At 38.9% G+C, this 16,525-nt stretch overlaps 1 protein-coding gene across 5 annotated transcripts in view; it reads right to left on the reverse strand.

Moving 5' to 3' along the window:
- The window catches only part of ttll7 (tubulin tyrosine ligase-like family, member 7), a 67,096-nt gene that overhangs the window by 24,288 nt on the left and 26,283 nt on the right, over positions 1-16,525 (reverse strand). For all 5 annotated transcript variants that reach the window (XM_053856992.1, XM_053857806.1, XM_053858569.1 and 2 more), the window contains 5 exons: positions 11,768-11,862; positions 8,877-9,024; positions 7,671-7,744; positions 4,926-5,061; positions 1,948-2,034 (listed from right to left, as the gene is read on the reverse strand). In XM_053856992.1, the coding sequence (XP_053712967.1) occupies positions 1,948-2,034; positions 4,926-5,061; positions 7,671-7,744; positions 8,877-9,024; positions 11,768-11,862 (540 nt within the window). The remainder of the gene's footprint in view (positions 1-1,947; positions 2,035-4,925; positions 5,062-7,670; positions 7,745-8,876; positions 9,025-11,767; positions 11,863-16,525) is intronic.

The following is a 16,525-nucleotide window of genomic DNA, read 5'->3' on the forward strand; positions in this document are numbered from 1 at the left end:
TAATCTTTGTTATTCTGATATGCTATTCTGATTCTCAACTAGAAGCCGCCATGATTCCTCCGATGTCACACTGATGGAAGTGTGAGTAGATGTGCATATTTCAATGCCGAAAGTCTGTATCACCTCAACGAAAATCTGCACCTCACCACAAACGTGTATTGTCGATGCTGTTCATTAAATGGCTTGTCTTTGTCTCATCCTTCGTGTTGACAAACTCATATAATTAAAGATGCCTCTTTACGTCTGCTCCAAAGTCAACCTCACTGTGTAGCTGGGCCAGCCAAGTTAATGGAGAGGAAGTGATCACAGTCAAGATGTGTAGTTGTGTGTGGGGGAGGAAAAGAAGAATGGAGGCACAGCGAGATTAAATACACAGGCAGAGAATAAAGAGGGAGATGGGAACATCAGATTGATGGGATGAGAACTAAAGAGGACAAGGTGAATCTGAGTATTGAGGCTGAGAGAGATGGAGAAGAGGTGCAGAATAGATAGAGTGCAACGGAAATGAACAAAGAGAAAGGCCACCTAAGTTATGAAAGGAGAGACAGAAACAGGCACTGACAAGACAAACGTCAGAAAGCAACATTAAGATGGAGGTGTGGAGACAGAGAAATAAACTTTGGATATGAGTTAATACAGATAAAGTGATGCTGAAGGCCCAAAGATGGAGGAGATAAAAGGCGCAGAAGGCACTTCATCCTTCAAAATATGTTTCTGACAGCTGCAAAACTAAATGGTAGGTGCTTTTTTTCTCTCTCAGAAAAATCAACTATCAATCCACACACACGAGAATTACGGGACAAAACGTGAAATATATTTTGCCTTGACCTTATTTCCATACTGCAATGCACATCTTGGTCTAAATGTAAAGAGCAACACACTAATAAACTCAAGGTATTCCCAAGTCTCCCAGACTATGTTGAGAGTGTGCTATGACAGTAACCTACTTGCCTTCAAGACCAGATCGTATTCTGAGGATCTTGTAGTTGAAATTACTACATTTAACATAACTTACTTACTTACACTATGTTATGTTAAATGCCGATCACGCCTAACTAAAAAGTTAAGATTGAAGTTAGGGTTAGGTAAATCAATTAACTAAGGCCAACAAGTGGCGCTGCTCCTTCACTTGCTGTCCGGAGATTTTCGCAAAGATTATAAACCATGGTCTCCCCCGACCCCCCCACCCCAAAATCCTGTCTCTAAATCCTTTGCCTCGCTCCTCAATCTTCTGTTTCACACCAGCATCGGTTCAGTTTCACCAGATGGCTTGTGAGCAGTACACCCCGAGGAGTGAATCTATCCGTCACAGCTCTTTCATTCTCCTGCTCTGAATGTCTCTCTCCACACTCTCAGCAACATCGAAACTGACGGGACACAAATTAATTTGGACAACAGTGATTGTGTCTGAACAAGTCCTCATTCCAGCGAAGGCCTCGCTAATGCAACACTGAACTGCCCTGTCGAGTCCCAAACACACAATTTGAGTGTTCCAGCCGATTTAGTCGTCAAGTGAGGGGTGAATGCAAATTTTCAGTGAAGAGGAAATGGATCGCTGGGTGAAGCAAGGTGATAGAGGGAGTAATGCAGTGTTGTGGGGACTGTGGGGTGTGTTTAGGTGACAGAGTGACAGAGAAAGGAATGGGGAGATGGACAGAATGAAAGGTAGCATGGAGACGAAGAGGAAGAGCCTGACAGCCGTCCCCCAGGGGAGCTGGTTCTTTTTCTTTCCAACTCTTTTTGATTCTTTTCTTTCTCTCTAACTGCCTACTCGCATCTTTATATTTCTCAGCCATGTCCGTGTGTCCTCTCTGGGCGTTAGCTCAAGGCACCTGTCTCCTTCTATCTCCTCTCTGACACTTTCTGGCACAATTTCCAGTCTCCAGAGGCATGTGGAATCCAGCCCCCTCCCGAGTCTCTCACGGGCTGCGGGTCTTTTTCACCCACCTTTGGACCACGTGGCCGAGAGGTCTTGCCAGTCAGCTTTTCATCATCCAGTTCACATTGTTCAAGAAGATCCAAGATGTCTTCTTCCTACAGAAGAAACAATTGCAGAATAGAAAACACTTATCAGGAGCACAGATGTGAATTCATTTGGATGAATTCGGTCTGCTCCCTATGTGACTATGAAAATATGAACAGAAGAGTTGAGGGTGGCTGAGCAAGGTTTAATTTGGCTTTCACAGAGCTGCCATATTGGTTATTTTAGATTCCAAGCAAAGATGTTACGGTTTAACCAAGTTCACTAATAATCCCTCAAAACTTTTTTGCAATTATTATTCATGGCGACGTATCATGCCAAAGATTTTTTTTTGTTTATACGTACATTGGACAAAGCATTAACTTTAATTCCACGGTGTGAAATAACAAAAAAACATCATTAAAACCCAAGAGGTCAACCTTAAAAAAAAAAAAATCACCATCCGCCACGAAGTACAAATGCATCAGATGCGAATTGGGAAAAGCATTAAGTCAGTTTCTACAAACAAATCATTACAGCAGTAAATAATTTCTTTTTTTTTTACTTCTTTTTGCAGTTGTACAATAAATTTGTTCATATGTGCAGCTAATATTTACAATGTTAAAAATTATAATTCTATCCAATTTAATTTGCATTTACCAAACCAAATCAACTTCTCCGTCACACATCATTACTGTATACACAATGCATTACACAGCCACATTAAAATGTGTACAATAATCTTTTGAAAATGTTTGACATTTATTAAAAACACACTCCTTGTTCTATGGTTTCCTCAGAAGCTGCTAACCGATTTCTCTTTGTGAAATATGAGCAACTGTTGTGTCCGAGATCATTTTTTCTGCTTATTTACAGAGTGTAAACAAGAATACAATACAAATATGGATGCTTTCTTTCTATAAATCAGACAGGGAGTGCACATATCGGTAACTGATAATTGTAGGGGTGCACTAATGTATTTGCGGGCCCATGTATAGGTGTCAATATGAGCATGATGAAATCATCATGGTCAGCCGATCTAGATCACAAAACTATTAAACTTGAAACATTATATCCATACTGTAGGAATTCAATTAAAATCATAATACTACAAAGAAGTCATTACTAAGAAGCCAGACTGACTTTGACATTTAACAGATATGTTTAATAAATCTATTTAAAGGTAGTTAGTTGGGTAGTTGGCAGCAAAAATTGGCCAGTTGGTGTCTCCAAAAATATCCTTACTCAGAAGAGAGTAAGTGAGTATTTGTTTCATAGATAAGGGGTAGGTTTATGGTTTGCTTGCACCAAAAAGGTATGTGCAATATAGATTATTGCCCACACCTGGGCATAGCTATTGCAGCGAGAAGCAGAGATCCTCTCGGCGTAATCTTGGCTGTATATATTTTTTGTATAAACAACGCTAAAAACTTGTATTGTACTTGTGGTGTATTCATATAAGGCCTGGCGCAGATGGATACCATTGGAGTGCTGTAATGTCCGTCTCTGGTGACGATGATGAAGAACCTCAACTTCGAACGGTGTGTAAATCAGACGTAAACTGTAGTTCCGCCATCAACAAGAAAGCCTAAGTTGGAACATGCAGGGATTTTGTAAACCCACCCTAAATGTCGAACTTCAGTTTTAAGTACTGCTTCAATGTGAAAATGATGCATGAATTTGCACCCATAAATATATTAGTATGTTACACTAGACGTTCTATAGCAAATGTACAATGAGGAAATCATTTTGGACGGGCATTTTGATGTGTGCATATTGTGCACACTGTTATTGTTCTCAATTTGCATCTTTCACTGTGGCTTTCTCAAAGACGTGTTTGAATGAATGACAATATACACAGAGGAGGAGGTATATTGCATCTGTTATAGCTTTCTATGGGTTTTAGAAATATACATGAGCTCAAATAGAATGTGTAATGTGCCAGAGATTTGTAAACAAAATTTCCATCAAGCTACAGTGTGATGAAAAAAGCAATATAAGATGAGCAGCCTTTGAACAGACAGTTCTGTGTGTGGGGCCTACGCAGGTCATTGTAGTAGAGGAGGACAAACTACTGCTTTTAATGTAATAAATAATGAGTTGAAAGAAAAAACACCCTTCTAAGTACATTTAAGATGTGAGTGCCTGTTTCGTAAATTGGTGTAGACATGTGAATGAATGAGAATTGATTATCTATTCTCAAACTGGAATTTCTGTTCTTCATCAAAGTCGAATAAGCGCAAAAAGCCATTTTTTTTCATCAGAAAACATGCAAAATGTGGAGCAACAACAAACGCTCGTCTCAACAGGCGTCTGATGCTCACGTTGCGTTCATGCTTTTGTGACCATACGCGCCCATGTTTAGTGCAAACAAAAACTCGACAAATTCAGGCCCTTGTACAGCTTGCAGATCACAGCAGTATGATCTACTCCAAATGTGGAGGGCTCTTTCAGTAGCACTTTTAATAATATCTCAGAGGCGCAGCACTACAGGCAGATTGAACATGCACCTGCTCAACACTTTTACGAGCATTCCAGTCGTCAAAACGGCCGGCATTTTAGGATTCCAGCTTTGTGGAAAAGAATGTAGAAGAGCGATAAAACAACCCTTTGGATTTTCAAGCACAACTTGCATCTCAACTGCTAACCTAGTGGGAGCCCATGTTGAGTCTGGCCATGCTGGCAAACAAATACAGTTGAATCACAGCTATTTAAGGATTCATTTCATTATCAGAGAGTCAAATCTAATCTAAATAGTAGATTACAAAGACTTCCAAACACTAACCGGAAAAAAAAACAGATTGACTTTGAACAAAATTTGCCTTTGTTGATTCCAGTACATTTTTTTATAGTATTCTTTATTTTATCCTGCTTTGACATCTGAATATCAGCTGGTATTTTGTTTTTTATGTCTGATTGTTTGAGGGAGAAGCTGTGCTTGAGTGTGTGCGACTGACGTTCGTACCTTCATTCGTTTCAGGGGATTATTCATTTCCTTTTGAAGTGAAGCAGCCCGCCCGGCGAGGAAGGTCTGAAAGGCAGCTGAGAGCAGGTTTTCATACCTTTCCAACAGCAGCTTGTCATCAGGAGGGTAAATGCGTCTGTTGGCCACAAACACACGCAAAGAAAAGTAAGTGTGAGATGCCAAAATGAGAGGAATGCAGGGAAAAATAGGGTAATTCATAGAAACATAGAAGGAAATTCATTGCATTAACAATCTAATTAAACGCAGAATTAACCACAATCAATGAAAAATATCAGAGGACCGCCGTCCAGGTAGGGAGAACCAGTGGTGCCAAAATCCTTATTAGGTACTGTAGGCAACGGAGGGAGAATAGCAAGATAGTTTATAGAAGAACAAGATAGATATGACAGCAGTTCTTTGTACATAAGAAAAAAAAGATTCTTAAAAAAAGATTGTTCTATTGTTCAGCCATATGAAGCGTTAAGAGGACAAGAAAGCAAAAGGAAGAAAAGGTGCCGAAAGACACACAGAGGGTTTCTTGTTTTTGTCACTCACAAACATGGAGTCTCACTGCTGCCGTTTCAAAGGGTCGGACTCGATTAAAAAACAAATCTAATTCAGGTTTTTTTAAGTAATTCACTGCAATTGATCGCATTTCAATATGTGACACCCGAATGATCACATTTCAGTTGAATCTATACACATAGTAAAGTTAATCATCTGAGGAAGTGATTCTGGAAGTGCTCCAGTGATGAGTGAAGTCCTTGCTACGCAGAACAACTTTATTTTAATCCGATTTACTCGCCCTCATCGTGGATGTTTTGATTATGATATCACTATAATGTGGGGCACCTGGAATTGATGCCCTTAAAAAATGTTCCCTGCCAAAGAAACTTTATATATGATTAATAAGCGTGACTAACTGTCTTAATTTAAATGAATCAGTTCAGGTCCAATCCCTAAACAGTCAAGATCATTTGCTGCTTTGTGATTGAATGTCTTGAAACCGGCTACAAAACCATGCCTCCTTTTTCAGTAGACATTATATTAGATTAGATTCCTTTTAATCCTCCCACAATGGAACCATTTTGGTTGGTACTGCTTATGTTAGGAGCATATACTATATACCGTATATATACACACACTGGGGTTGTCGATCTAACTTATCCTGATCACCCTTCATCCTCTAGTCACACCTGTCCTTTCATGTCTTCTTCTGCCACATCAATTGGTTGTCTCTTTCTGCCTGGAATTAACATTAGCATTCTTCATCTAACATGTTCCCTGTCTCTCCTCGCCATGTGTCTAGACCATCTGGCCACCCAACTTTGTCTCCAAACTTTTCTACATGAGCTGCTCCTCTGATCTACTCGTCTCTAATCGTGTCCTTCTTAATCACACCCATTGAAATCCTGAGCATCTTCACTACACTTCTAACTCTGCTGCTTGTCTCTGAATCAAACTAGTCTAACTGTGTCCACCAGCTCCAGACAGCCTGCACTCCTTTCGTCACCTCCATAACCGTAGAAATCTAGGCCTTATCTGAATGACTTTCTCTGAATGGCTCCGACAATTAAAAAAAATACTTGCAATGCGATGATTGGACTAAAAATGGCAAAAATGCCATCAGCCTTTTTCTTGCGTCTTGCTCAACTGAATCACCAGAGTATCAAAAGATAGCGACACTTTGCATCAGTTAAAATGTTCAGAATATTCAGAATACGTCAGTAAATCTTGAACATCATACTTTGAAAGTGCCTTTTCTGTCTTTCCTTTTTCAGAAATATTTCAAGTAAACATGTGCACATTCACATGAGAGCTTAGTGCAGCTAATTACTTTTAGGGGAGCAGTGCTGTTTCAAGTCTAACATATTTTTCAGAATTGGCAAAATTTAACAAACAGCTGTCAATGTCACATTCCATCTGAATACTTGAATGTGTTACAATAATTGAGGGAAAACAACACTTGAGAGAGCATGAAGTTCTATGACGTTGCCAATTCTAAAGGAAGGTCAATGACCAAAGTTCTTAAGTTTTCACAGACAGCTAATTTATATGCTAAGTGCCCTTTAAAAGGGATCCTCCAGACAGACCTTAAACTGTCTGATTGACTGATTGTTTGCCAGGTGAATTAGAATCTGAGGTGACAGCACTTCACAATGGCTGGAATCATCCACCTCAATAGACATTTGAATATATGTGGGCAAAGGTGTATGTTGTTTTCACTATACACTGGGTACTTTCAATAAAGTATTAGTCTTGGGTTTAAAATAAACATCATTCCAAGCCTAAAGAAAGAAATCTGATCTTGTGGATCTAGCTTCGAGTGTCTGACTCTGATTTTGTAAATCCTCAGTGGTAATTCCTGAGCCTCATGTTTGAAATATTCCCTGACAAACTGCATTTTTCACAATATTTTTCAGCGACATTGGAGTGAGAAAGCTGTACTAGCATATATTTACAGTTTCCAGTTGGGCAGCTAGCTGAAAATGTATAAGAACAAATGCTAAATTCAGGCTTCCCTGTTGCCTCAACATGACATGCAACTGATGCAAATTTGTGCGTTTGGACAGAAGAAATGTCCTCTGCACAGAAACAGATTACGACCGCAAATTGAATCTGGGCGGTGACATTTATTATTTAAACTCCAGTCTAAATTTTGACTGTAATGGGTAACGGCAGAGTGAAAGTGGGTTGAGGTCTTAAGGGGAAATTCCTAGTTTCTTTATTTGCATTTGTCCTTACCTGTAGTTGCCCAGATGTTCTCTTTCATGCTCTTCTCTGCAGATCTGCTTTCGCACCTGTGCCAGCCGCTCTTTCTGCAGAAAAAAACAATTGTCTGTTCAAGGTGACAGAGCCAAAGGATTGGAATGGACAATCCTTCTCCAGTGGAAATCAGAAAATACGAATTTGAAGGCAATTTCCAATGTATGTCAATTGGGTGGTTTTGATGTGCAGGCATATAAAATAGATTTTACTTTAATGTTTTTACATCGTGAGTCAACACAACATGTCTGCACATCCTTGATGTTCTAGGTTGGTAATTTAAAGCCTATCAGAATTTATATAGCACGAAAAACATCCCTAAGAAATTATTGCACTTCAAATATTAACAAAAAGACCATTTAAGATTTCCCATCCTTTACAAGACAAAGTTCATTTCTGTGTAACTTGATCCAGCAAACTGACATTGAGTTGAAAGCAATATTTTAAGATAGATTGAGTTCAGCAAATGATGCCATAAAGCAGCTTTAGTTAGTTAAATGTCTCAAAGTTCTATAAAAGCTTCATGTTGCAAATATTTTTGTGTTTCTTTTGCAACTTGGTGTTCAATCACCAGAGGTCTTCAGCATATCCAATACTTCACTTTGGTCTTGAAAATGAAATGTGATCACACATGCTCTGCATATATGCAATTTAACTTCGACACAAATGGCACCATTAACATTTAACAATGCAACATTCATCAAGATTTGAATAGCATTTTCACATTACAGAATGAGTCAGCACCCAACAAACTTAATAATATGGTGTATATGCATTGTGACTCATATTAGTTGAGTTATACTTCAATTCCGTAACCCAAATGAGGACATTAAAATGATTTGAGGCATGGAGCAATTTAGCAGCCTGTTTACCTGAAGAATATCTTTTGTGTTTATTCTGTGTGTTGACCAATCATACAGAACTGCTGAAACTGCTTGAAAAAGATCATTTTGTTCATGTTCTCAATATAATTAGATGCCATGGAAGTCTTCAATCTCCTGAACATTTTTAAGCCAAAGTAAACACCAGAATTCTCTTAATACAATGCTTTAAAATAGTTCAATTTGCACATATCTAACCGTTAGATTTTTTTTCCTTAAACTGCTACTATCATTACCGTACTTTGTAATACATTCTTAATGTTTCAACTTGCCTCACCCATCTAACAGTACGTCATTTACTTACTAGCTCTTCTCTTCTTCGCTCCAGTGTGTGACGCTGCTTCTCCCAGTCTGAAGAACTTGCCAGCAGTTTCTTTGTGGAGCCGTGGCCGTACAGTCGTCTCTGAGCCTCTGCCTTTTGCTGCGCCAGGTTACGTTTCTTATCGCTGGCTCTGAATGACAATAAAGACAAGCGCAAGCTTATGTTCTGTGGACAGATCAGACTCACTTTGGGATTTCAATGCATCAGTTTAAAAACAGTGAAATAGCAATCACAGACTGAATTGATGAATTACTCATAAGGAGCGGCACAAAAGAAGAGCGGTCGCCAACAAAATGCTTTCCCGAACGAGCTTCTCATTGTGACCCATCACTGCTTATTCCAGTTCTAGACATGTCCAGAAATAATAAATGTGAAAATGGAAAGAGACTACAATCACATTAAAATTAATAAAAGCAAAGGGAGGAATGTGCAACAACAATATCAGCAGTTCTCGGATGTTCAGATAATTTGCTTCTGTCTCCCGGACGATTTTGGCAGCTGGCTGAAGTTGATATCGAATGTCTTAGCAATGAAGACTTTTCTCTTTTTTAAAGACACTTACATGAATTAAAACAAAAAGATCAATCAAAAAAAGATATAACAAGAGTAAGCTGGGGCGTGCTGCACTTAGACAGGACTGTTGTGCACCAAAGTGATGAGTTTCCTTCAGAAACTTAATTATTTCAAGCCATGCGGTGTTCATCCTCACATGGATGACGTCCAACAACCACACTAACAGCTGATTATGTTTGATTTGTTCCATATTATAAAACAAAAAATGCAAATAGAATGCAACAAAAGGGGAGAAAAAAGAATAAACAAGTAGGGAAAAAAGAGCAAAAATAGATGGCTAATTCTAAACAACTGTTCCATTGCTGCCTAGACAAGGGGCAATTCTTTTTAGTTCATCGCCGGCCCTTTAAATTGGATATTGAGTGCTGTTGTGGGCTGAGGTTTATCAATGTCCATGCTTGGCTGCTCCAGAATTGATCCCACATTGATACAGTTGGTGTTGGAGCAGAGTCAGACCATGACCCTTTCTCTGTGCACCATCAACTCCCACCCCCACTCTATAGGAAAGTCAAAGTCACTACTATATAAGGAAAAAATGAGCGAGGTAGAACAAAGCTGCCTTTCACTCCAGCAGGAACATAAGTAGTGTGTACAGCGGAAAGAGATCTGCTCTACTTTTCAAGACATCCTAAATTTGAAAATAATAAAGTCCAGTCTTTAAATCTGTAACAGCACCATAAACCTCAGCATACAAATCATTTGGCTCAGTGATTTATATTTAAGCTCTTGCTTAACCAGGTTAACAGGGTGAAGTGGCTTCCTGGTATGGAAAGTTGGCACTGCAAACACAACGGTTGCCAAACTAGATGTACTCTGCTACATATAATTGATCCATTGTGTGTGCCGGTCTGATCTGTGTGACTGTGTGACCTGGGACTAAATTTAGTTTCGGGTGAACATGGAGAGATGTGAGACAGAGAAAGAGAGCAAAGATCCAAAGGTCTTGTGTACAATGATCAATCAGTGCACAGCCAAGGGACAGTACAGAACCATGCCAAGAAAAACACAACCCATGCAGCTCCAAGTCCCAGCACAGCAAGGGGAAAACCAGCAAGGGCAAAACAAACATATTTGCATTCATTTGAAGTCATGGATTCATGACCTTTTTTAAATGGGAATATATTGGGTTCAAGACAATTAAAGGGCACATGAGGACACTATACGATGAACCTTTGGAACATGATCATGGCTGAAATATTCTAATTCACTCACTCAAAAAAATAAATAAATAAAAATAAAAAAGGCTTCACCATTGTTTAAGGACATTATGTTAATTCACATGTTGGTGTATAGCTGCAAATTCAAATCACTGTATGCAAATGCATTTACTTTATAAAAGTTATTTAAAAAAATAATAAACAAGAATCATAAAAACGCTCAAAATGAGTCAGAAAATAAATGCATAAAATACATGCTTGAATATTTCAAATTTCAAGTTTGAGCCAGAGCAGTAAAAAACTAAAATAAAATAAAAATAATTACTGGTGATGAAAACAAGTATGAATACAAATATTTTACAATATACCATACAGAAAATATTAAGTAAAAACGCGATCAGCAGCAAGAAACAAAGCGCCGCAACAAAATTGCGTCAGCTGAAGGTCTTTGTCCTCTACTTTTGACAATATATTTTTTTCTTTTAATTTAGGAAAATGCACATACACTTACATTTTTGAGAAGACTAATCAACGTTATTGGTTTCATTTATTTATTTACCATGTTGGAGTTATTTACGTTTCATGACTATTTTATTAGAAATAAACAAGCTGTGATGTATCTGCATTTTGGACAAAAATATATTTTAAGTTTAGTATCAGTGTTTCTACACAAACAACAAAAAATATTAAAATCTGACAATGCCTATCAGAATGCATCTGGTAACCTTTGTTTAATTTTTATTATAAATTGCTTTTTATTCAGACAATAATCAGAACATGAGAAATCAACTTTTTACACATGAACTCAATTCAGCCTTGTAAAGACTTGGCTTGCTTACAGTCTGAATGTGATGAGTTTCGCATTTAACTTTGAACCCTTGTGTCTGCGTGTGAAGATGTGCACAATTGACACACACTTGCTTATGAACCCAATAAGGAAAAGCCTCAAGAAGGTTGAGGGAACACTTCGATTGACTTAAGCAGAGAAGCATGAAGGACTGTACATCCAGTCAGGAAACGTGTGCAACTTAATAAACATAAACAATATCATAAGACTCTTTGCCTCGCTGAGAGACACCCTTATTCCTTAGCTAGAGTTTTACTTTGCTATGTACAAATCTGTTTAACTCATGAGAACAGTACCTGATGTTGAGGAGCTTGAGAGCGTTCAGCAGAGCCCCTTTCTTCACGTCATAATCAATCTTCTGATCTGTGCCGAAGCTTGGAGCTCGGTTGATCTGCCAGAGAAAGACACTTGAATATTAGAAGTATTATACAGGTGGACACAAGAGGTGTCTTTTTCCTCTTTGAAGGACATGTTGGAACTTTTAGCCGTTTCTGTGGCATAACTCCAACTTGACAGATGTGTTCATGCTCCTGCATGAAGAAAAGGCTATGTGTAGGCTGAAGTGACCCCGTGGCCCTGAAAACACAAAATCCCGTAACCCTTGTATGCGCAGCACGGCCAGGCCAGTCACCCCCGCATCACCTACTGCTAATCTCTCTCAGAACATCTGTGGATCTGAATAGTGCAGCTCAGTTACTTACCGGAATGATCAACCAAGTACAGATAGAAACAAGCTGGTAGCACAAACAAAATGAGGGAACTTCTGATTTAAGGTACAAAAGCTGAAATCTCCCAGGGAGACCTCAGTAGAGGCTTACTTTCCCTAACAGATCTATTTCCCAGTGCAGGCGCAAGGTGTTCAAATATCAGATACAACACCTGACAAAACAAATCAATGTATCTTTTTTGTTAAACTCTTTGTTATGTTCCCCAGGTCCCTGCACCAGGCTAAGGAGAGGGGATTGTGGGAGACAACAAAAGGAGTGAAGCTAATGGAGGAAAACCCACAATGAGGGTGAATGAAACTGGCAACTGAGGTTAGAAATAATTTGTATATGGGGAACTTAAATCTTTCAGATAGCCGGCATTACTAACTTTAGGCAAAAATAGACATAATAATGTTATCAATAAGAAAGGAAAGTGAGGCTATTTGCCTCAGTCACAATGAATGCTCTATAAAGCTAGAATGCATAAGAAAAATGTAAAAAGTACAGCTTAATACAGGATAAAAATGCACTTTGAACAGGTAATGGCTTCATTTTCTATGGTTGACATAAATAGCTACATTTATTTTACTACATCCATTGATTGACATGTGGGGGTTGGAGCTGTGGTACATGTGGAACCCCCACTACACATGCAAGGCTTTGCCTGTCATTGGTTACCACCAAAAAATTAGAGCATCTCACCATCCAATCAGAGTCCAGACTCAAGTTTCTATTCAAACACAATTTAGTGCACCGCTTGGGCCAAGGATTCGGCATGTAAAGGATTAAAATTAAAGTGGCATTAAAATGAGAGTTTGAAATATATGGGTGTATTTTTGCAGTCCTCTGCTTGTAATCTCTTTGTTTTGTTTTTTACTGTTGACAACAAGACACCTGACAACAAGAAATTATACTCAATATGTTTTAGATTAAATGAGATGCCTTTTAATCTTGGCGTTCAAATAGCAAGCTAACTGAACTTTTGAATTGAAACCTAATTTACTTGCATATATCCATCTGATATCTTTAGTAATTGTTGTAATACAATGGTTTTAAGTAGTACAGCGGAGGTAGAATTTGCCTCCACTTGGATACAGTCGTCGAACTCAAAGCGCTTTTGCAGCCAATCAAAAGGCAGCAATACATTCCAATGGAAATGCATTAACTCCGACTGTTCACACTCCTGATTAGACATCTGATGAAAACTAATGAATAAAATGATAGAAAGAAGGAAAAAAACATAATACTGTCAGTACATTTTTCATTTCCATTTGACAACAGACAGAATTCATGATAAATACTTTACATTGTGAATTGCCAAAGATATGCAATCACTTGCAATTATTTTTAATAAAATAACTTTTAAAACTTGTCAGTATTTTTTTTACTTTGTTTAACTTGACCCATTTTTTAGAATACATTCTTCAAATTCAAATATATTCCACATCATTTTGAGGTCAGCCGTTGTTACCACTTGGAAACAGGAGAAAAAGTCGGAAAATTTGGAGCCAATCAAAGATTGAGAACTCAGCGGCAAAGTAACTTGCAACCAATCAGAAGTTTTGGATTATAGCACAAGCTTGGCCGTGTCCACCAATCAGCCAACTGAAATCACAGAGCGAAACAAACCAATAGGAAAACAGCTGGATAGGCAATTTGGCACCACAAAGGTTTTATGTTCAGAATGAGCAACAAAAGCCGAAAGCCCCTTTTTGGAGAAAATCTTCTTAATGGTTGTGGAGGTAAGCGCTCATAAACCCTATACCTCTTCAGGAGTAGCCATTACTAATCCTGACACAAAGGCGCTTACCGCTGTGTGGCACCTTGGAAAACAGAGTGGTGCGATAACATTTAACAAAAACAAGAAAGCTCACCGCAGACGAGAGGAGCACAGTGTTCCCAGTCCAATGGCAGGTAGCTAGAATTATGTAGAAACTAAACAAATATATTCCTTTAAGATCACATAAGTTAAAAAAAGGCAGCGATTCCTGTGACAAATAATGAAATAGGGTGACAAGAAGAAGACTACTGGGGTACTGCAGGGATCAGGTTGACGGGTGGGTTGTAAAAAATATTTAAACACACACAGGCAAATTCCACACATCCAGTTATTTGTAGCACTGTATAGTATTTGAAGTTCTGGGTTTGGGTACAGTCACTTCGATACAAATAACTCCACATCTTTCCTCCTTTCGCTACACCTCACCAACTTCAAACAAAGACATTTTCATTAGGAATTCCATACTATTAAAAGACTGAATCGTAGCCATGTCAGCAACCTTGGTTTGCCAAAGAGAATAGTGCAGTATACTGACTTTCTCGAGAAAAGAAAATAAAGGAATTTAAAGAAAAAGCATCATTTTTTTGTCCCCCATTCTAGAGCTAGTGTGTGACAGATGCAATGAAAGACAATGGCTTTAGAGTGTTGTAGCCTATAGGTAGCAAGCAAACTGGCAGTGATCCCAGTGACAGTTGTCTTGTTACTTGTCTTCATAGTTTGATTTGTGGTGTCAAGCTGTCACAAAACAGACTGGCATCCAAGTGCTCCCTGACTCGTCTCCCCCTCAATCTCTCCATTTCCCTGTTTGCCTGTCCTGTTTCTCTCCTCCCAGTTAGTTTCTGTTCCCCATGCTGCTTCTTGTGGTCTTTTGCCCTCTTCTGTGGTTATTCTGTGGTAGTTCCTCTTGTTCCTTTGGCATTTCTAGGTTTCAGTGTCCTCTTTTTCCTCCCTGGTAGAGGAAGTCTGGTCCTAATGAACCCTGCTAACTCAAAAAGAAAAAAAAAAAACGACTCTGATTTCTTTAAGTGGTTCTGGCATGGTCTAAAGGAAACCATAGTTTAGTTCAGATGCATTTAATAAAAATGTCAGATGAAAAGATTGGGCTCTCCCTTCCCTTTAGATCTGACTCAAGCCAGCATCACGTCACTTAGAGAAATCGTCACAAACTTCTATCCTTTGTGATCTTGAAATTACACGTGCTGTTTAGTCCAATCATTTCAGTACTGCTGTGGATATAAGTTAATGGGTTTGTTAATTCAATGCTGATAACAGGCGAGTCACATTGTTATTCTACCCTTCACATCTGCTCTTCTTAAACCAGATCAAGGTTATACTCAGTTCTCACTTGTCATAGAGGGCAAATTGTCTGCCTGTCTTGTTGACTTATGTTTGTAACTGTGGTTCTTCGACAAAGAAAATATCAAGTTGCCAAGTCGCAGGAATTATCCAGCACAAACACATGCATTTATCAAGTATTGGCTGGACTAAACGTCCTGGACGTTAAATGGCTATTACTTGCAACACCTAAAGCACTTCACAGTAACCAGAAAACAACAAGGAAGTGGATGGGATGACAGTGGTCTAGCAATATTAAAGGAAAAATCTCTATAGAAAAAGCAACAAAATGACAGGAACACAACCAACGCTGTCGGAACAAAAGTTTAAATCGTGCTCAATTCACTTGTTGACTGACCGTATTCCGTTCAACGTCAAGTCAGACGGCTCTACTCACACACAAAGATATTTGATCGTAAATATTGCACATTTAACATTTTCTGGAGCATGTCATACATGAATACAGGTTTATTTTATTGGATAATCTTAGAGAGAAGCGATAAGATGATCGGACGTTCCATCCGCAAGTGAAGTAGAGCTCAGTAGTACCATCCCATTCCTCACGTATGGAGTCATTTGGTATGGTACTTTCAAATGTGAAATGTATTGGCGATGTAATTTATCACAACAATGCATCAAAAAAAAAAAAAATCCATCCTGCCATTTGTGTTGACGGTCGCTACTGTATCACAATGGCCCTAACATCTTCCTAACAGTGATGGATCAACAGCAATCAGTTGTTTCCTTTCCACAACAAATAACTTACCCCATCGACATCTATCCTGTGTCTGGAATAGTCGTCACAAGTGCAAGGGCTGCCGGTGATTAATCGCTTCTGAAAAACGACCCCCTCTTATTATTCCTGGCAGAGTGTAAACAACCGCTGCTTTGACAAGCCTCCCTTTCTGCCACGCACACTCAAGGGTATCGGCACAGTTCAACCGCTGTCAAGATGGAGTGTTTGTTGCGGCGCAATGGTGGAATGAAAACAGGAGCAAGAGCAGCAGAAAGACAGACAGCCGGTCGCCCTGTTAAGTCATGCTCTTGTTTCACACGTCTTGTCAATCACAGTTTTTCTTTCTTCTGCGGTGCTTTTACTGGTCAAGGTGGACACATGGAAACTCTAGCTGAGCTTCTTGTTCCTGTCTCATGGGTGAGGAGTCCACCAGGTTGTCGTTTTAACGCAGACATGATGGCTAATGACTATAATTTGAGCAAAAGTCAATCACTCC

This window comes from Synchiropus splendidus, chromosome 1, assembly GCF_027744825.2.
Source record: "Synchiropus splendidus isolate RoL2022-P1 chromosome 1, RoL_Sspl_1.0, whole genome shotgun sequence".
Lineage (NCBI taxonomy): Eukaryota > Metazoa > Chordata > Actinopteri > Syngnathiformes > Callionymidae > Synchiropus > Synchiropus splendidus.